This window comes from Pan troglodytes, chromosome 19 (genome assembly GCF_028858775.2).
Source record: "Pan troglodytes isolate AG18354 chromosome 19, NHGRI_mPanTro3-v2.0_pri, whole genome shotgun sequence".
Lineage (NCBI taxonomy): Eukaryota > Metazoa > Chordata > Mammalia > Primates > Hominidae > Pan > Pan troglodytes.
In genome coordinates, this window is record NC_072417.2 from 20,235,469 (window position 1) to 20,255,350 (window position 19,882).

A 19,882-nucleotide genomic window follows, 5' to 3' on the forward strand; every position below is an offset into this window, starting at 1 on the left:
GCCCCTCCCTGGAGCCTGCCTCAGTCCTGACGCCTGGGTTCCCCCAGGGGGTTGTGCTGGCCCTGTCCTCCCAATTTTGCCTAAGATTGAAGAAAGAGGTCCAGCTCTGCCTCCTAAGCCCTCTAATACTCTATTCTCTCCTGCTTGATGGGTGGCTTTCTGCTGAGCTTTTACCTCTTCAGGGCCTCAGTGTTCTCATCTCTGAAATGGGGAGAGGAAGGACCTGTCAGGGCCTTTATGGGATAATTGCTGAAAAGTTAATGAAGAGACTGGGAATCCCCAGTCTAGAGGTTGCTGAGGGTATAGGGGAGGAGCAGGAGAAGAGTTTTGGGTGAAGACTCCCTGGCTCATCCTGGGAGGGAGGTAGCATGTAAGTCTTGGGGTACTGGGTGCTGGTGTGTGTAGAGGGGGTACAACTGCTCCTGTCCTCTGCCAAGGGCATTGGGCTGTGGTCAAAAACAGGATGTCATCCCATGAAAAGTCCCCAGGCCACTCTCCTATGTGGGTCAGAGTTCACAGCTTCAGTGAGCTTTGGGAAACAAGTCTTACTCTTCTGTTTCATCTCCGTTCTCCTTCCTGGTCTTTTGTCCATCTCTGCCCTGGGACATGTTTGTGTTAGCCAGTATACCTAAACTTACAACCACCCTAAAATTAGGCTCATATAAATAGATATCTGGGGGCTCCCCCTAAATTCACCTTCAGGCCCCTTCTCCCTTTTCCAGGCCACCTTCCTACCCTCTTCACCCTCCTGGAGTTCCAGGAGTCCTGAACTGTCTGTAGCAGTTCTTGGCTGGACTCTGCCTCTGGTCTTTCTGGTCTTAGGTGACCTCTTGTCCATCCTAAGCTTCCCCACTCCATCCAAAGTCAGGGAAAAGGTCCTCCCTTCCCATTTGACAATGAGAGATCCCAGGTCCAAAAGATAGATTACACTGGGTCCTCTTGGGGGATCCAAGTTGGGAAGTGAGTATGTAAAAAGAGGATGAAAAGGGAGCGAGAGAAATTGTGGCTCAGAGAGGCCAACAACACTGACATGAAGCTCTGCAAGGAGGAACTGACTTGAAGACGTGTAGTGTGTGTGTGTTTGGTGGGGGGCATGAGCCTTTCAGGTCTCAAAAATGGAACTTCTTTCTTTCTTACCAAGTCCATGGAGGAAAACTCAGGAAGAGGGGATGGAATTTGGAGAGTTCCAGCCATCCCAGCTCTCCACCCTAGCAATGCTGTCATTTCCTCCATCCTGCAAGAACTGCTTTGTCCCTCTCCCACTGCCCAGCCAACTCTGCGGAAGGAAGGAAGTGCCCCCAGCCCCCACTCCCAGCTGAAATCCTCCTTTCCTGGCAGACCTCACGGACTCAGATCTCACCCCCTACCACTCCCCTAGGAGAGCTGGGGGCCACTGTTTCCTGGATTATCCTAAAAGCTTCCGAGGCCGTGAGGACTTGGCAGCATCCCTGCTCCCTCCTTCACCTCCCCCTTTGGCACTGCCTGTCACCTCCTTTATAAAGCCTGGCTCTTTTATCACCGCCACTTGGCCCTCACTGCCGCCGCCAGCTCTGGGCTCCATGGACTGGTAAGAGAGGCTGTTCCCTGTCCAGTACAGGGGACCTCCACAAAGAGGATCAGGTCTCCACTCTAAAGTGGGGGTCATAGAGAAGGGTCTGGTTCTCTCTGAATTGGGAAGGGGGAGATAAGAGGGAGATCTTGGTGGGGTTTGCATGGAGAACCAAAGGGATCCCTTGGAGGTCTTTTGACTGGGCTGGGGTAGTCAGCCCAGTGGAGAAGTGGGGTAGGGATTCATAGCTGGGAACTTTATTCCGAGAGAAAGGAAGGGCAAATAAATGTTAATAGAAATACAGGGCACACACACTCACTGCCCTGAATGACAGAACACCTGCAAGGATAATAAGGGAGAAACCACTATCCACATCCTATGGGGAACTGCATTTACGGTGGAGGAGAGAAGACACCCTACACTCAAGCCCACAGGTACACACAGGCATAATATGTACACACATTTGTAGATATACACACACCGACATACAGATGCACTATCCTCAGGTGGGTTCATCTTCTAGACTGAAAAGCGATGGTGGTAGCTAGGGATTTTGAAATTTATAATAAAATTAGTGTCCAGCATTGTGCTTGGCCTTAAGTAGACCCTCGATAAGTGTTTGTTGAATGAAATAAAGGATGAATGAAAGAAAACTATTTGACCCCAGCTTTAGGCTCTATCTGGTTTTCTAAGAATCAGGAGAGTATGGTGGGGAGAGGAGGGGAAATAAGGAATATGTTGGCATCCAGGGTCATCAGCTTGCAGGCTTGGAAGTGCAGCCCGGAGGTGGGAGTGGGAAATAGAGGAGAGGAGTGAGTGAGAAGAGGAAAACAGGACCAGACTCTGGTCTGGTCCCAGCTCTGCTTCTAACTTGCTACTAACGTCCCTGTTTTGGGGTTTGGTTTCCCTACCAGTAAAACGAGGGCTTGGACGAGACAATTTGGGGCTAGACCAGCTTTGATATTCTCATAGTGCAATCTCTACAGGACAGTTGAAGTTTGGAAGGGATCACAAGTGTAGAGTCTGACTTGTCTCAGCAATTCAAGATGGGATCAGTTTGTCCATTAGACTCAAGATAGGAGATGGCTTTGATCTAGGGATTCATTTAAGAATGCTGTTTCCTCCGCCTTCAGGCTCTAGGGGAGCCAGACTTCCAGGGTCATCAATTCTGCCATATGGAGGCCAGATGGACTAGTAGGCAGAATACAGGCTTTGGAACCTGAGAGATCTGAACTCAGTTTCTTCTTCTGTCTTTTAACAACTCTGTAATCTTGGGTAGATCATTTAACTTCTTTGATCTTTGGCTTCCTCATCTGTACAATGGGAATAATAATAATTACTTTGCTGCATGCCCATGAGAATTAGAGATATTTGTGTAAAGCATCTGGAACATAGTAGGTGCTCAGTAAATAAATGCTGTTTGTGATAAACACGGAGACTAATGAGGTTTCTCCAGGTACAAAGTGGATCACTGACTATAGATGAAGCTTGAGAAGAAGAGGGGTGGCAGGAATGGGGGTTGGACGCTTGCAGGGGAAATCTGACTATTTATTTGAGAGAATGAGGAAGAGCAGCAGAAATGGCCCAAGTCCAAGACAGATCTCAGTTTATACAGGAGATGTGATGGGCTGTGTTGTTCAATTTTGAGTAGCAATAAGTATATGGGCAATGGGCTGTGGTGACCTTGCTCATTAAGTTAACATCAGACCATGCGCCATCATTCCGTGGGAAAACATTTAGCAAGTGGGAAACCAAAAGGGCTGGAAGCAGAGGACTGCAAGTAGAGGGGGACTGGAGGAAAGATAGTGCCAGTACCCTGAGTGAGCAGCAGAAACCTAGGCAGAGCAGGAAATCAGAATGGCTGGGAGTTTCCAGAGACAACTGCATTGTTGTTGAATTTCCTGCTGATGAGCTGCAGGCAGATGGAGGATCTTTGCTGGTGGAATTCCAGATGGCTACAGGTCTGGTTGGATCGGGGCAGGGCTAAAGGGGGCCTAGAGTGAAGGTAGCAGGGAGTGTCTACCATCCTCAGGCTGAATCCCTGTTGCTTTCCAGGGAAAAGGCAGAAGGGGCCAGGAAGAGAAGGCAATCTGATGCCTATAAATGGGAGGGGAACTTGGTCCCCTACCCAGAGTCAGACCCCTGCACAGGCTTTAGCACCTTAGGAACAGTAGATGCAGCACCAGCAGGCAGCTTGGAGGAGGAGGCAGGAATGCCCAGAGGTCAAATCAGGAACCAGAGTCCCCCACTGGGGGCTCTGTTTTGGACCTGATGAGTGTCTACTCCATTCCAGAGGTAGCTGTGAACTAGGATACAAACCCAACTGGCCAGGATTTGTAGGCTGAATGGATGGAGACAAAGCTGCGTTGATGAAGAGGATTGATTGTCAATTTAGCCATGGCCACAAAGATCCAGAGCAGTTCCTGTGAATCCACATCCAGAGCCCCAAGTAACAAGAAGGCAAAAAGCAAACCCCGACTGATCAGAAATCTCAATTCCCCGATGTCAGGCGGCACCTCCGGCTTCCAAATACCTGTCACTTCTCTAGCTTGGTGGCTGCTTTTACAGCATTTCGCCAAGGAAGAAACTGAGGCTTAGAGGCACCTGACCTGCCAGGGTCAGTTTAGCAAGTGCAGGGCTGGGGCTAGAATTTAAATCCGTCAACTTCTAGTCCACAGGTCTTTGTGTATACACCTTAATCCAACCAATATTTACTGGGAACTGACTTATTTAATAATTATAACAAGGATATCTTCCATTTACCCGGCGCTTACCAGGGGCCCCTTAGGCTAAGCATTTTTAGGCATATCAATTTCTTTAAGCCCCCAGGAGACCCTACCAATGTGTACCCAGGTTGTCCGGATGAGGGAAATGAGCCTTAGAAAAGAGGGAGATGCACAGATGAATCCGACATCGATTCTGGATAAGAACGTGTGCGTGTCTGAGGGGTACCATGCACATACGCATACACACATGGATTGATTTTCACCCCGCTTATGCACTCGGTTTAGCTATTTTTGAGTTACAGTTTGAGTGTGTCCCAAACGGGCATGCAGGACAGGTAAACCAATGGCGGGGGGGAATAGGGGCTGTAGAGGCGAGATTAAATCAGCCTAAATTCAAGTATGAAGTCGACTGTAAAGAGGAAAACGAAATTTTAAAAAGCCGACGGCAAAGCGCACAGAGGAGACCAATCTGAAAAATGAAAGAAATAGGGAAATTCATCTGCATTCCCCTGTGAAAAAAGGGGTCACATGGAGAGATCAACACTGCGGCATGGGAGTGAAGCATGGGGCCACTTCAGCGGCCAGGCAGAAGAATGCGTGGGTGGAGGACGGAACTTCCCTACCCACCGGTGCTTGGCGGGTCTCGGAAATGTCGACCCATCCAGATCTTGAGGGAAGTTTTTGTGAGCTCCGCGAGCGCGCTGAAATTTTACCAGAATATTGCACTGGGCATGTGCATTTTTCTCAAAGGAATCCAAGACCCCTCCCCAAAGTTAAGAACCTTGGGTTTAGTTATTCTGGTGAGAATTAGGAAGGAATGGTGGCAAGGGATAGCTCAATTCCTTCCAGAAGTGTCCCTTCCCAGGGCCATTCAGGCGCCTGCCCATTCTTCAGAACCGGGTGCTCGGGGGCGAGGGTGTGCGTAGGCTGAGCATTTCCCGAAGGACAGGAGGGCGAGGAGAGGCGAATTTGAGAGGTGGATTTCTTAGGCACTGGGGTTGCTACCTAAGGGGAGGAGCAAAGTGACAGCTGCTGGGACCTGGGACCGGAGTAGGGGGGCAGAAGAGACCGGTGGTGGGCAGAGGCTGGGAGAGGGGAGGAGAGGAGGTGGTCACCCAGAAAGGTCAGAGAGGGATACCCCGAAAGGGAGAGGGAAAAAAGGACGGGGAAGGGTGGTGGTGGAGAGAAGCGGCGCGGGGTGCGGGGGGTGAGGCAGGGCAGGGGACGGGGGTCGGGGGTCGGGGGTCGGGGGAATGGCGAAGGAGGGCAGCCAAGACAAATTTCACACGGCCTAGGCCTAGAGGCGAACTGGAAACATACTTGGCGCTCAATCTTGTTTCCTTCTTTCCTCCCAGTTCCGGGGCAGGGCTGCCCGTTCAGAGAGGGTCAAGGGCCATCGAGGCAACCTAAGGGTTGCTGCCTAAGGGTGGCTCTGTCTCACCCCCAGGACCTGCCCCCTTATCCATTCCCCCTGGGTCTTAGTCCTGCGTCCTCTGCTAGACCGAGCCAGCTCCAGGGCAGTTTTCCACCCGGCGGGGCGGGTCTTAGAACCTGGGAATCACCCCGCCCGGGCCCCTCTCCCTGGGAGTGGAGGGGACCAGGGAGGAGCGAGGGAGCGGGCGGCGCACGCCCTAGTTATCTTTCCTCCCCCACTCCCGCCCGCCCCCTCCTCGCGGCCCTGGCTGGGCCTCCGGTCCAGCCGAGCCCTCAAGGGTTAAAGGCGGCCGCAGGTGAGGTGGGCGGGGCCGCGAGTCCGGGGGAAAAAGCAGCGCTGGGGAGAGGATGAAGGCAGAGAGCGCCGGTGAGTCACGGGCGGAGCTGGCCTTGTTCGCTCGCTGTCTCCTGCCCGCCCTCCGTCCTCCGCCCTCTCGCCGGCGCTCACCTCCGCCGCCTGCCGCCTGCCGCCAGCCGCTGGGTCTGGCTCGCCCTGGGCTCCTGCCCCTCACCGCTGGAGAGCTCGCCGGCGCACAGAGCCCATGAGCGACCGTCTGTAGCGCACCAGCCAGCCGTGCCCGGAGCCCGCCGCAGCCTCGAGGTAGGAGCGCGGGTCGGGGTGGCCAGGGGTGAGCGCTACGGAGATTGTCTCGAAAAAACGCACTCCGAACGCACCCCAGCCTCCTATGGCCTTGGGAGCGGGGTGGTCCTAAAGGATCTGAGAGGTTAGAACCCCGATGGAGGGAAAACTGGGCGGACGGGAGAGACTGGAGGGACTGAGGAGGCTGGAAACCGGGGCAACTGGAGCGACTGGGACAACCAGAGGACCGGGACATTGAGAACTGGGAGTACTAGCCGGTGATCCAGAGAGGCAGAGCCGAATGGGGCATAAGGGTGCACCGACTTGCCTTCCCACTTCGGGGAGCGAGAAGCCTGCGATGTACGCTGTGCTCTCTCCTTTCCTGAAATCGTTCTAGGCCTGGAAGTGAACCGGACACATACTTGGCACTCAATCCTGTTCCCTTCTTTCCTCTCAGCTCTGGGGCAGGACAGCGCTGCCCGTCTGGGGCAGGTGGGTCAAGGACCATAGAGGCAACCTAAGGGTTGCCACCTAAGGGTGGCTCCATATCACCCCCAAGACCTGCCCCCTCCTCTATTCTCCTGGGTCTTAGTCTTGCATCTTCTGCTAGACTGAGCCAGCTCCAGGGCAGTTTTCCACCCAGTGGGATGGGTCTTAGAACCTGAGAATCACCCCGCTTTGGGTTTCTGAAATCTTGGTAGCAGGCCATTGCATCCCAGGCCTGGGCTCTCCAGCTCTCTGCCAGGAGAAGCCACTCTGGAGCCCAGATTATCCTAGCCTTCCCATCCTCCAGCCCCTGGGGCAGTTCCCAGGCACCAAAAGCTGTTAGGGTCCCTGGCTTCACAGCTCCCGCTCAGCCCCTTCTGTGCTGCCCCACCCCGGCCTGGGGCTCCGTTCCTGCAACTTCACCCTGTTTTTGTCTTGTGGTGAGGCACCCGTAGCCTGAGTAGGTGCCCCCGTCCTCCTCTCCCTCCCTCTCCCAGGCTATCAGTGCCACCTCCCTGGTCCCAGAGGCAGAAGATGGTAGGGTCAGCTAAGCCCTGCTGTAGGAAGGAAACAATCCTGCCCTAAGTCACTGGTCTCCTCCCCCACCAGTAGAGAAGACCCAGGCACACAAACCTGCCCAGCTGAGGCACCAGGGCTTCCAGGCCTTAGGGAGAGGTGGTGAGAAAAGAGTGAACTTCAAGCCACAGATATGTGATTGAGAAAGCGTTGGGGGTCTTTAGCGTTCTAAGGGTCTACAGAAAGACTGGTTTACAGAAAGTAACAGACTGAGAGTCCAGGAGTTAGGAGACCTGGTTTATTGAATGAATAAATGAACATCCTTGTCCAAGTCACTGTGCCAAGTCATTCAGTCTGCTTCCTTCTCTTCAAAATAAGAAGATTGGCCTGGAGCAGTGGTTCCCAACATTTGCTGCATAGAAGAATCTTCTGGTGGTGGTGGGGAGCTTCTGAAAAATGATCCATGCCTAGGATGCACTCGCTTATGTCATCTTTTTGGGCAATTCTTGCTCTTAAGTTCTGTGGTTATGACTTCTCTTGTTGCCCTCCTCTTCCTGCACTCTGACCTTGTATCACTTAAAGGGGTGCAATTGTATCTTCCAGAGCTTGCTGTCAAGCTCTTCTCTGGGGAAGCCATTCCCTCCCAACTTTATATCTGGGCCTCCCCTAGCATGGAGAGGAAGATGGGTAGCAGTCAGAGAGTTGCCTGGCACTGGTATGAGTCGAGAGAGGGATGGAAATTTGGTTTTCTCTGGTGGGGGTATCTCCCAGATTCCGGGGGTATTTGGTGGCCAGAGAGCTGCTCCCCAGGGAGGTGAAGTCCCTGCTTGAGGGAAGGGGGTGGGGGCATGTGAGTCGGTTTAGTGGGCCCGATGTGACCAGGCCAGGCGGGGAGCAGCGTAGACGGTGAAATGCTTTCCATTAGTGAACATGCTTTGGGAATGGCATGAGAACTCTTTCAAAGACTCAGGACCCGTTTGGGGCTTTATGAGGGGCAGGTCACCTGAAGCTTTGGGTTTCAGAAATAGACCATCCCCTCTCCCATCTGTATCCTGAGTTAAACTGGGGAAGCTGAGATGGGTCTAGATCCTCCATTTGGGCTGACAGCAGGTCTGCAGGGGGAAAATGCCACTGCCCCTTGTGCTGGCCTGGGCAGCTGGGGTGGGGATGGTTCTAGCACTGTGCTGTAGGTGTATCTGACCTACCATCCTGGGAGTGGCCCAACTCTAGGGATGAGCTGGGTCATACGGCAGGGATCACCCAGAGGAAGGTAGACCTCCATCATCCTCTGTGCTTGGATGAGAACCTCACATCTTGGACCCTTCCTCGCACTCCCGAATTCTCTAAACTCATCTCTAGTCCTCGTTCAGAGGTGCATCCTTCTTTTACACCTGGGGCCAGAGAAGAGGACCTGGGTTAGGAGGGAAAGTGAGCTGGTTATTTCCCTTACTTTTCTGCTTCTTCGCCTCCTTTAGGTCCCGTCTGAGGTGCCCCTGACCGTCCCTGCCCTCACCCCACCCCGGATCCCGGCAATGCTAACCGCTGTCTGCGGCTCTCTGGGCAGCCAGCACACGGAAGCGCCGCACGCCTCCCCGCCGCGCCTCGACCTGCAGCCTCTCCAAACTTACCAGGGCCACACGAGCCCTGAGGCCGGGGACTACCCCTCCCCGCTGCAGCCTGGAGAGCTGCAGAGCCTCCCGCTGGGCCCGGAGGTGGACTTCTCGCAGGGCTATGAGCTGCCAGGGGCCTCCTCGCGGGTAACCTGCGAGGACCTGGAAAGCGACAGTCCCTTGGCCCCGGGCCCCTTTTCCAAGCTCCTGCAGCCGGACATGTCACACCATTATGAATCGTGGTTCAGGCCGACTCACCCAGGCGCGGAGGATGGCTCGTGGTGGGACCTTCATCCGGGCACCAGCTGGATGGACCTCCCCCACACTCAGGGCGCGCTGACCTCACCTGGCCACCCGGGGGCGCTTCAGGCGGGCTTGGGGGGCTACGTCGGAGACCACCAGCTTTGTGCCCCGCCACCCCACCCGCATGCGCACCACCTCCTTCCAGCTGCCGGAGGGCAGCATCTCCTAGGGCCGCCCGACGGGGCTAAGGCCTTGGAAGTAGCCGCCCCGGAGTCTCAAGGGCTGGATTCCAGCCTGGACGGGGCGGCGCGTCCCAAAGGCTCCCGGCGGTCGGTGCCCCGCAGCTCAGGCCAGACCGTCTGTCGCTGCCCCAACTGTCTGGAGGCGGAGCGACTGGGGGCTCCGTGTGGGCCCGATGGGGGCAAGAAGAAGCATTTGCACAACTGCCACATCCCGGGCTGCGGGAAAGCCTACGCCAAGACGTCGCACCTGAAGGCGCACCTGCGCTGGCACAGCGGCGACCGTCCCTTCGTGTGCAACTGGCTCTTCTGCGGCAAGCGCTTCACGCGCTCGGACGAGCTGCAGCGCCACCTCCAGACCCACACCGGCACCAAGAAGTTCCCCTGTGCAGTCTGCAGCCGCGTCTTCATGCGCAGCGACCACCTGGCCAAGCACATGAAAACCCACGAGGGCGCCAAGGAGGAGGCGGCTGGGGCGGCCTCGGGAGAGGGCAAGGCCGGCGGCGCAGTGGAGCCCCCCGGGGGCAAAGGCAAACGCGAGGCCGAGGGCAGCGTGGCTCCCTCCAACTGATCTCCTCGGTGCCGCCTCCCTGCGGGTCTCCCGGGGGGCACTGGATGCGAGCCCCCAGGTCCGACGTCCTTGGGGGTGGCTTGAGGAAGAGGGGAAGGTGCGTATTTATTCAGGGAGGAGGAAAAGTGGTGCAGGGACAGGGAGATGGGGCGCTAGGGGTTCTTAGTCTCTGGGGCTACTAGGCAGGATGAATTTGACTGGGCCGGTAGGAGCTGCGCAATGCCCCTCTGTTCTCCCCTGCCTCACAGTTTCCCTCGCCCCTGGGCTGGGGGGTTGGGGTGGGACACCCGTACCGCGGCTGGCTGGCGGGGACAGGCTAGAGGAGACAGCAAGTCCCAGTCCCCGGAGCAGAGAGAAGTGGGGCCGGCCCGGGGCGCTGGTGGTGGCTGTCTGGACACGTCCTTAGCGCCTGGGAACCAGGACATAAAAGCGCCTCCGGAGCCGCCCTGCGGCGGGGTCCCTTTCATCCCACTTAAAGTGCTTCTGCCCCTAGGGTTTCCGGAGGGAGAGCCGAGATGGGATGGGGGAGCCTGGGGGTCCCCCTTGGCAGGGGTGTCTCTCTCTGGTTTGGAGGATTGTTGCTGTAAAAATAACTCCTTTGATGAGCTTCCTTATTAACCCTTTCAGACCCAGTCTGATGGAACCATGAAGGAAGAGGGAAAGAGGGCTGCCATTCCTGACAGCCTCCCAGCCAGGGCTGGCGATAAAGGACAGAGTTAGATGTAGGGGGCGAGTAGGGAAGTCCCCTTCTAAAATGAGAGATAGGGATTTGGTGGGGTATGGAAGGAACTAACCCTTTCCCTCTCCACCTCTGATTCAGCCCTTAATTCTTGGTCTATGATAAATAAAGTTCAGTAGTCTCACATTCCCCATCTATTACCCTAGGTGTGTTTTCAAGGCAGCCAGCGGTAGAATCCATGTAGTTCCCACCAGTTGCCTTCCCCTCAGGGATGGAAGGAAGAGGGTTTCTTGGGCTGGTTGAGGGCAGATTGGGGGTGTCTCAACAGAGGGACCTCCACTGGTTCCCACTCAGAGTGGAGGCCTGCAGCCTACCTGACCATCTCTTTAGCTGTCACCAGGAAAATAAACCCCACTGTCTCTCTAGCTGGGCCCTTGTTTTTCCCTTGCCCCTGCCATAGCGTGTTCATTAGGGGATTCCTTCCTCCCCCTCATCTCACAGGGGAAGGGAGAGGAAAGAGTTGTTCTCCCACTGGAAGGGGTTCTGCCTTCTGAGGTGACATCCAGGAAGCTGTCCCCACTCCCTTCTCCTTTAGATGCTAGAAACACATTTTGATTCTGATCATGGGGTGGGGGAGAGAGGAAGGGAGGGAGGGGAGAAGCCCAGCAGAAGCTGAGCCAGGCAGAGGGGAAAGAAGCTGATATGAGGAAGGGTCTGACAGGCCACAGCCCTTGCAGCCGGAGGGCTTTCCCACACTCGAGAGAGGGGCCTTACAGTCCCTCTGACACCCCTCCCCCTTCCCCTTGCTCCCTTTCTTCACCCGGAGCCCTCTGCAGAGATTAGCTGTGTATTGATTTTTAAGTTATAAGCAAAGGGTATTTTATTTAATATTAGGTTATGTGTGTGCATGTTGTGTGTACCTGTGTGCATGTATGTGTGTTTCTCTACTGAGCCTGGGGTCTCTAGCCAGGGAGACCCCATCTTATTCACCATGTCCAAGATCCTGGGATCTGGGCCCAGCATCTCTTCCTCCCTTGTAGATGCTGGAGCCCAGCCAAGGTCTGGGAGCTATATGGGAAGTGGGGGCTGGGATCTGGGTGGGAATATGTGTTTGTATACAAAGGGGCCCTCCTTAAAAGGGACAGGATGACCTTCCCGAGGAACTCATTGGCCTGGGGTAGTTTAAGAAGTAATGTTCTTTCTTTCTTTCTCTTTTCCCTACCTCCTGCTAACCCAACCAGAGATCCCCTTCCTTGCTGAGAGGGTTGGGGGCAGGAGGAGAGTTGGCAGTGCCTGCAAGTTGCCTGGCCAGGTGGAGAGGGGGAGAGAGGAAGGGCACTGTGGGTGTAAGATGCCTTTCTCCTCCACCCATCGAAACCAGCCACCCCCTCCCTGTGCCAAGACAGCCTTTTCCAGTGGCCATCCTAAGGGGAACTCCCAAATGGGTGTTGGTGGTGGACATAGATGCTCCCCCCAATGGAAGCCCCAAGCTCTGAGGTATGCTGGTAGAGGCTTTGGATAGGTTTTCTTCTGCTCCCCTCTTTTATAGATCTAGGCTGCTTGGCTGCCTGTCTTTCTAGGCAGTCCCCCTAGAGGAAAAATGTAGGAATTTATTTTTTCTTTAACTGCTGTGAACTCACTTTGAGGGGGTAGGAGGAGGGAGAAACAGCCTGTGTTTTTTATGCAATAAAGTCATCAACTACATCATGCTTCCTTTGTGTTCCAGCTCTGTTTCCTTTTTGACTCAGTGTCCCTCAGCAGTGAGGACCAGGTCTGGGCCACAGAGTGGGGTGGATGCTTCCCAGTGATCCTGCAGCCCCTTGGAAAGCCTCATGTCTATTGAGTTGGGTTGGAGCTGGGGTCTGATCCTGCCCCAGAGGTGGCTGGTACAGAAGGAGGGAGGTTCTTCCTCTGGGTTGATACCCGGGCTGTCCCTCCCTGGTCTCATACCTGTGGTTATGAGAAGTTTCTAGATATCTCTTTCCTCTTCCACATACAAGCCCCTTCTTTCCCTTCCCCTGCTAAGAACACTGGTTCCCTCTTTCCCAGGCACTGGCTCCCTCACTCCATCCCCATGGAGGGTGCATGTCAGTCCATCCCCTGCCTGTGACTGAGCTGGGGGTGACTGGCAGTGATTACTTCACCCAGGATGATCCTTATCAGGGACAAGGCGATGAAAGGCAGCCGAGCTATCTGATGGGCTCCCGCCCAGCTGGAAAGTATGAGGGAAAGGCTCCTACTGTAGCTCACAGCTAGAGACCCACCATGGTTACACAACCACAAGGCACACAAACATACCCGCACTGGACCCACGTGCACCCGCCCCCAGAGATATGCAGAAATATCTATCTGTACACATCTTCCCAGGCCTCCCAGTGCTTGATACAAAGTTGGTGCCTAATTCACATCAAATGAGTAGAAAGCCTCATGATTCCAGAGCCCCAAAGCCAGGAAGGTTGACAGAAGATAGGTTTTGGGCTCCAAGGGGGCTGGGGGGCAGGGGTTACTGTGTTCTTTCACCTCATTCTACCTTTTTGCCAAAAGTATTATTTTCCCCTAGTGGGATTTCTAGATCCACCACTCTAACCCTAACCCAATTTCTCGAAGCCAAATCTGGTACTCAGGCTGGCCCATCCCATAACTTAATTTGGGATCCTGGGGTCACAATGTTTATGGCTACCTTAGGATAGGGGCATCAGAATGAATGATTTAGGGGTTGTAGAGGAAACCAGACTGGTTTGGGGCCAATTGTTTTGTTTCCACCTGCTGCTAGATTTAGAAGGCTGGGAGGAGGAAGGACAGGAGTGTTTTCCCAAGACCTTATGCCAGCCCCACTCCTCCAGGTGCCTCTTTTGTCTTCCTGGTTCTAGGGGAGTTAGACCCCAGGAACTTGGTGAGTCCCCTCCTCCTTTACCCCCATCGCTGCCCCCAGGGACAGGAGGGCAGCTGTGCGGCCGGCTGGGCCTGTCTGGGCAGGGCTGGGGCCACCCCTCCTCCCCATGCAGCTCCTCCCGCTGACCTGCATTCTTAGCAGGGGCCTTTGGTGGGGCTCTGACACTTGCTTCCTTGCTGGAAATGCTGCCTGGCTGGCCTGCCCCCCATCCCCCCGACGACGGAACCCAAAGCCACCTCTGACCCCCCTCAGATGGGGTGCCTGGCAGGAGGATCATGGAGGGCCAAGGAAGGGGTTAGGGAAATCAGAACATCTGGGCTGGCTCTCTGGGTTCCTCTCCTGGGAAGTGGAAGTAGAATCTACTCCTAACCTCTAGGGTGGGTGAATGAAATAAGAAATGAGAAAGTGACAGAGAAGAAGACAGCCTGGGAACTGCAACCTGGGGGTGCGCTGTGGCCTCTCTCTGCCTCTCCTCCTGCCTGTTTCCGCCCCACAGTGGGAAGCCGGGGAACTGCAGGAGATGAACCCGCCTTCCTGCAAGCTGCTTCAGGTGCCCAGATTTCTCAGCACACAGCTTCGATGTTTGCTTCTGGAATGACATTAATTGGCAACCTCACAACCCCTCCCCGACACTGTATCAGAAACAGCCTTCACCTTCCCATTAATCCTAGCGTGACTGACCGCCAGCACCCTAGCAGAGTAGGCTTGAAAGAAGGCCAAACTCCACTAAAACACTGTTAGAATTGTTTTCTTTCTTTCTTTCTTTCTTTTTTTTTTTTTTTGAGACGGAGTTTTGCTCTTGTTGCCCAGGCTGGAGTGCAATGGCGCGATCTCAGCTCACTGCAACCTCCGCCTCCCAGGTTCAATTGATTCTCCTGCCTCAGTCTTCCCAAGTAGCTGGGATTGCAGGCATGTGCCACCACGCCTGGCTAATTTTGTATTTTTGGTAGAGATGGGGTTTCTCCATGTGAGCCAGGCTGGTCTCGAACTCCCGACCTCAGGGGATCCGCCCACCTCAGCCTCCCAAAGTGCTAGGATTACAGGCATGAGCCACCACACCCGGCCCACTGTTAGAATTGTCAAGCAAATACAGTAAAGTCAGAGGATACAAGGTCAATGTACAAAAGTCAATAGTGTTCCTATACACTAATAACAAACTATACAAAAAAGAAATCAAGAAGATAGTCCCATTTACAATAGCTATCAAAATAATAAAATATTTAGGAATAAATTTAACCAAAGAGGTGAAAGATCTGTACTCTGAAAATAAGATATTGATGAAAGAAACTGAAGAAGACACAAAGACATGGAAAGATATTTCGTGCTCACGGATTGGAAGAATTACTGTTGCTAAAATGTGCATACTACTCAAAGCCATCTATAGATTCAGTGCAACCCCTGGAAGCAGATAACCTACAGCATCTCCCCTCTCTCCATTCTGGAGGGCTCCACAGAGCAAAAGGGTGTAAGATGCATTTGTCTTAATGATGGCTATGGAGAGACGGTTTGTAGAGAAAAATGAACTGAAAATCAAAACATTTGGGATCAGAGTGTACCTCCACATGACTGTGTGTCACCTTTGGCCAAGACTTCTTTGTGGTTTCAGTTTCACTACAGGTAAAGGCACCAAATCTTTGAACTAGAAAGTTCTAAATTTCCTTTTAAAGCGATCTTCCTATGGGTTTGAGCACTATCAGACAGATAGGTCCTCTGGGATCAGATGGGTTTTGTGCACACTTTCCCTTATTTATTTATTTTAAGAGACAGGGTCTTGCTCTGTCACCGCGGCTGGAGTACAGCGGTGTGATCTTGGCTCACTGCAGCCTCAATCTCTCTGGCTCAAGAGATCCTCCCACCTCAGCCTTCAGAGCAGCTAGGCACGCACCACCACGCCCAGCTAATTTTAAAATATTTTCTGTAGAGGCGAGGTCTTGCTGTGTTACCCAGGCTGGTGTTGAACTCCTGGGTTCAAGTGATCCTCCCACCACCGCCTCCCAGAGTGCTGGGATTACAGGTGCGAGCCCCCCCGCACCCAGCCTCCACCACTCTCGTATTCTGTATCTTATTCCCCTGGGCGCCTCCAGCCTGGGATTGCGCCTCTGGGATTCAAACCAGGACTCAAGTATCTGAGGTTCTTCCTTAATCTCCAGATGTCCCAGCAGTCCCCTTTCTCTGACAAAGTCTCCCTTTTCACGCGGGATCCTTTCCACCCCCAGCTCCAGCTCCCGCTCCCCGCAGTGACTCCGTGGGGTTAGCAGCCTTTGTCAGGCCTCAAATGGGCGCCTGGGTAGGACAGGGAGCCAGGTGGGACTCGCAAGGCCGCTCTGCTCCGGGAAGTGGTGCAGGCGCGCGCCCTGGTGGAAAACGGCGGAGCTGCAGGCTCCGTTCCGGCTCCGACCCCGAGGCCGAAGGCCTTCCAGGTCACCTGAGAGTCTCCGCCCAATGGGGCGGCCCTGGCCAGAAGCGGAGGAGGTGGCACCCGGGACCGAGCTGGGGTCTTGGAGGGAGAGAGGGTGAGGGGAATACAGTACTGGGGGTGAGAGAAGGGTTGGACAGAAGAGGGTCGGGTATCTGGGCATGCGCAGGGCCGCAGGACTCTTGGTGGGGTAGCGAGGGGGACGGTCCCACGACTGCTCCGAAGGGCCGGGACTCCCAGTGGGGGCGGGACCCCCGGAGTGCCCGCCTGCGGACTCCCAAGCCTGGAGCCTGGGGAGAGGGTGGGCACCTCCGTTCCCGCACACCTGTGCATGGTGTGTGCGCCGAGCGTCCAGGAGCCACGGCGGTGTCTTCCTTGCGCGTCTTTTACACGTGTGGGGGTAGGCTGCTCCTCGGGGCCGAGCCGTGGCCAGGGTTATGGAGAGGCCCGCCTCTCCCCAGATGGCATCGTCGAGCCCTGACTCCCCATGTTCCTGCGACTGCTTTGTCTCCGTGCCCCCGGCCTCAGCCATCCCGGCTGTGATCTTTGCCAAGAACTCGGACCGACCCCGGGACGAGGTGCAGGAGGTGGTGTTTGTCCCCGCAGGCACTCACACTCCTGGGAGCCGGCTCCAGGTGGGTTAGACTTTATGGGGTGCTGGGAGGTGTGGCAGATCTCTGCATTCTTTTAAGACCTTCATCCCTGCTCCCCACACCTGGGAGGCTGCCAGAAGTAGTGGAAGAGCATGAGCTTTAGGTCTACCAACCTGGACCTGAGCCCATTATGTAGCCTCAGTCTACCTCAGTTTCCTCTTCTGTAAAATGGGAATGAGACCTTCCTCAAAGGGATCTATAAGGTAATTGGCAGAGTGCCACACTCGAGGGGCCGCCCCTCTATGAGTGGACGCTTCCTTTCTCCTCCCTCACCTCCAGTGCACCTACATTGAAGTGGAACAGGTGTCGAAGACGCACGCTGTGATTCTGAGCCGTCCTTCTTGGCTATGGGGGGCTGAGATGGGCGCCAACGAGCATGGTGTCTGCATTGGCAACGAGGCTGTGTGGACGAAGGAGCCAGTTGGGGAGGGGGAAGCCCTGCTGGGCATGGACCTACTCAGGTGCAGACCCTGCCCTTCCTCATCTGCCTGACACACCAGAAATCTAGGGGCTGAGTTTTGACCTGGGCCCATCCATCCCTCCCCCAGCCTGGTTCACAGGGGCCTCCTCCTCTCTGCAGACTTTGCCCTTGTGCCTTCGTGAAGAAGGCTGCAGCAGCAGCCACCTTTGGGCCTCTCCTGGCCCAGAAATAGAGCAGTGGTTATTTATTTATTTTCAGTTGAAATCTTACATAGAGTCCCAATTTATAAAACCAGTAATAGTGGATGGAGCAGCTCTGGGTGGAGAGAGGTTAGGGGCTCAGGACACTTCTCTCTCTGAAACTGTGTTTCAGGCCTTTTCATGGAACCCTCAAAGCATAGCACATGGAACCAGAGCATTGAAGGCCACTGGCATAATTGCATTTGATACGATCAGTGCCAGCAGATTTGCTGTGTGACTTGGGCCTATCACCAAACCTCTCCGGGCCTCTTCTGTCCCCTGGAGCTTCTGCCACCAGCCATTGATCCCTCTGTCACCCTTCTGTCCCTTGGCCCTCTCTCTTGCCAGGCTGGCTTTGGAACGGAGCAGCTCTGCCCAGGAGGCCTTGCATGTGATCACAGGGTTACTGGAGCACTATGGGCAGGGGGGCGGCTGCCTGGAGGATGCTGCGCCATTCTCCTACCATAGCACCTTCCTGCTGGCTGACCGCACTGAGGCGTGGGTGCTGGAGACAGCTGGGAGGCTCTGGGCTGCACAGAGGATCCAGGGTGAGGTGTTCCCTTTCTCCCAGCTTTGGGAAGTGGGAGAGATGGTAGGGGCAGGGAGGGGCCCGATCCAGGTGCAAGCCTGTCGGGACATCCAGGGAGATGGGAGATGAGCCCACTTGGGAATTCTCCTCCCCTTCACTTGGTTAAGTCTTCCGTGTGCTACAGCCTGTTGCTTCCTCTGGGAAGCCTTCCTGGACTTCCCTGGGTGGTCAGGTTTCCTGCTTATATGCAAGCAGGTACTTCTTTTTCATCGCATTCAACACAGTTGCATGCTTACGTTTATCTCTGTGATTATTTTGTCTGCCTCCCCCACCACAACGTAGGCTCCATGAGGGTAGGTAGTTCTCTTCTCCACCATGTTCTCAGCACCTCGCCCAGTGCCTGGCATAGAATAGGTGCTCAATGGTAAATGAACCACTCCCCCATCTCCTCCACAGAGGGGGCCCGCAACATCTCCAACCAGCTGAGCATTGGCACGGACATCTCGGCCCAACACCCGGAGCTGCGGACTCATGCCCAGGCCAAGGGCTGGTGGGATGGGCAGGGTGCCTTTGACTTTGCTCAGATCTTCTCCCTGACCCAGCAGCCTGTGCGCATGGAGGCTGCCAAGGCCCGCTTCCAGGCAGGGCGGGAGCTGCTGCGGCAATGGCAAGGTTAGTGAACGGTGGAGGGGGCCGGGGGCCAGGAGGGCCACAGCAGAGCCAGCCACTCTCCCCTCCCACAGCTTCCCCCTCTACTCCTTGGCAGGGGGCATCACGGCAGAGGTGATGATGGGCATCCTCAGAGACAAGGAGAGTGGTATCTGTATGGACTCGGGAGGCTTTCGCACCACGGCCAGCATGGTGTCTGTCCTGCCCCAGGATCCCACGCAGCCCTGCGTGCACTTTCTTACCGCCACGCCAGACCCATCCAGGTGGGAAGAATGAGGGTGGGGAAGGCTGGGGAGAAGAGAGGATCTGATATATCTCCGTCCTTCCATCTGTGCCCCTCTAGGTCTGTGTTCAAACCTTTCATCTTCGGGGTGGGGGTGGCCCAGGCCCCCCAGGTGCTGTCCCCCACTTTTGGAGCACAAGACCCTGTTCGGACCCTGCCCCGATTCCAGACTCAGGTAGATCGTCGGCATACCCTCTACCGTGGACACCAGGCAGCCCTGGGGCTGATGGAGAGAGATCAGGTATCCCCCAGGGAGTAGGGGCTACCTTGAGGGGATGATAGACCTCCCCCACTCCCAGTGGGACTCTGGAAATATGAAGGAACTTGGGAGTGGAAGAGATTTCAGAGCTGGGGAGAGGAGTTCCTCCCTTCAAAGCCAGCAACTGCCTTTGGGGAATGTCGGGGGGTCTCTCCTTTCTCCTGCTTGTGTGAGGTGGTACACAGTCCCCCCTTCACCTGGCGGGAAGCCTGTCCCGGACAGACTCATCTCAGCTTTCCCTTGGGGCAGGATCGGGGGCAGCAGCTCCAGCAGAAACAGCGGGATCTGGAGCAGGAAGGCCTTGAGGCCACACAGGGGCTGCTGGCCGGCGAGTGGGCCTCACCCCTCTGGGAGCTGGGCAGCCTCTTCCAGGCCTTCGTGAAGAGGGAGAGCCAGGCTTATGCGTAAGCTTCATAGCTTCTGCTGGCCTGGGGTGGACCCAGGACCCCTGGGGCCTGGGTGCCCCGAGTGGTGGTGAAGTTGGAGCAATCCCTTCACGCTCCTTGGCCATGTTCTGAGCGGCCAGCTTGGCCTTTGCCTTAATAAATGTGCGTTATTTTCTCTTCAGTGAACTTTATCCCAGGACCAGTGGGGGTGGGAGAGCCAAGTGAGGCCCAAAGGCAGCTGTGGGCTGGCTGCGGGGCCTGTGGTTGTGTACTCATTCCTATGAGTGGGTGAGTGATGGGGACTGGGCAGGAGGACAGGGAGGGGACAGGAGCTGGCTGCTGTTGGGGATGACTAGGACCACAGCTCCTTGGTCCTTGGCTTGGACCGGGGAAGGGCATTCCCTAGGGGTGGCAGTGAGATGGCATGCATCTTCCATGAGGTGGTGCCCGCTTCCTGCCCAAGTGGGAGCCAGAAAGCCAGCGGGGGCCTGAGGCATGCCT

General features: G+C 55.3%; 2 protein-coding genes across 4 annotated transcripts; both read left to right on the forward strand.

The window, feature by feature from the left end:
* Nucleotides 1-1,391: 1,391 nt before the first annotated feature.
* On the forward strand, nucleotides 1,392-12,337 carry SP6 (Sp6 transcription factor). Of its 2 annotated transcripts, none has more exons than XM_016931561.3 (2): nucleotides 1,392-1,567; nucleotides 8,767-12,337. In XM_016931561.3, exon 2 carries the CDS (start codon nucleotides 8,824-8,826, stop codon nucleotides 9,952-9,954), a length of 1,131 nt encoding a protein of 376 aa, XP_016787050.1. In that variant the 5' UTR covers nucleotides 1,392-1,567; nucleotides 8,767-8,823; the 3' UTR covers nucleotides 9,955-12,337. The 2 variants fall into 2 exon arrangements, with proteins under 2 accessions (XP_016787050.1, XP_016787049.1); XM_016931560.4 differs by lacking the exon at nucleotides 1,392-1,567 and adding an exon at nucleotides 5,547-6,310.
* A 3,530-nt stretch (nucleotides 12,338-15,867) lies between these two features.
* SCRN2 (secernin 2) lies at nucleotides 15,868-19,556 on the forward strand. 2 transcript variants are annotated; one of them, XM_063799576.1, is made up of 8 exons: nucleotides 15,868-16,039; nucleotides 16,404-16,577; nucleotides 16,875-17,056; nucleotides 17,604-17,803; nucleotides 18,241-18,456; nucleotides 18,551-18,716; nucleotides 18,797-18,977; nucleotides 19,245-19,556. In XM_063799576.1, the coding sequence occupies exons 2-8, from the start codon at nucleotides 16,404-16,406 to the stop codon at nucleotides 19,401-19,403; spliced, it is 1,278 nt and encodes a 425-aa protein (XP_063655646.1). In that variant the 5' UTR covers nucleotides 15,868-16,039; the 3' UTR covers nucleotides 19,404-19,556. The 2 variants fall into 2 exon arrangements, with proteins under 2 accessions (XP_063655646.1, XP_054526829.1); XM_054670854.2 differs by having other exon boundaries at nucleotides 15,904-16,039; nucleotides 16,404-16,571; nucleotides 16,869-17,056.
* Nucleotides 19,557-19,882: the final 326 nt, after the last annotated feature.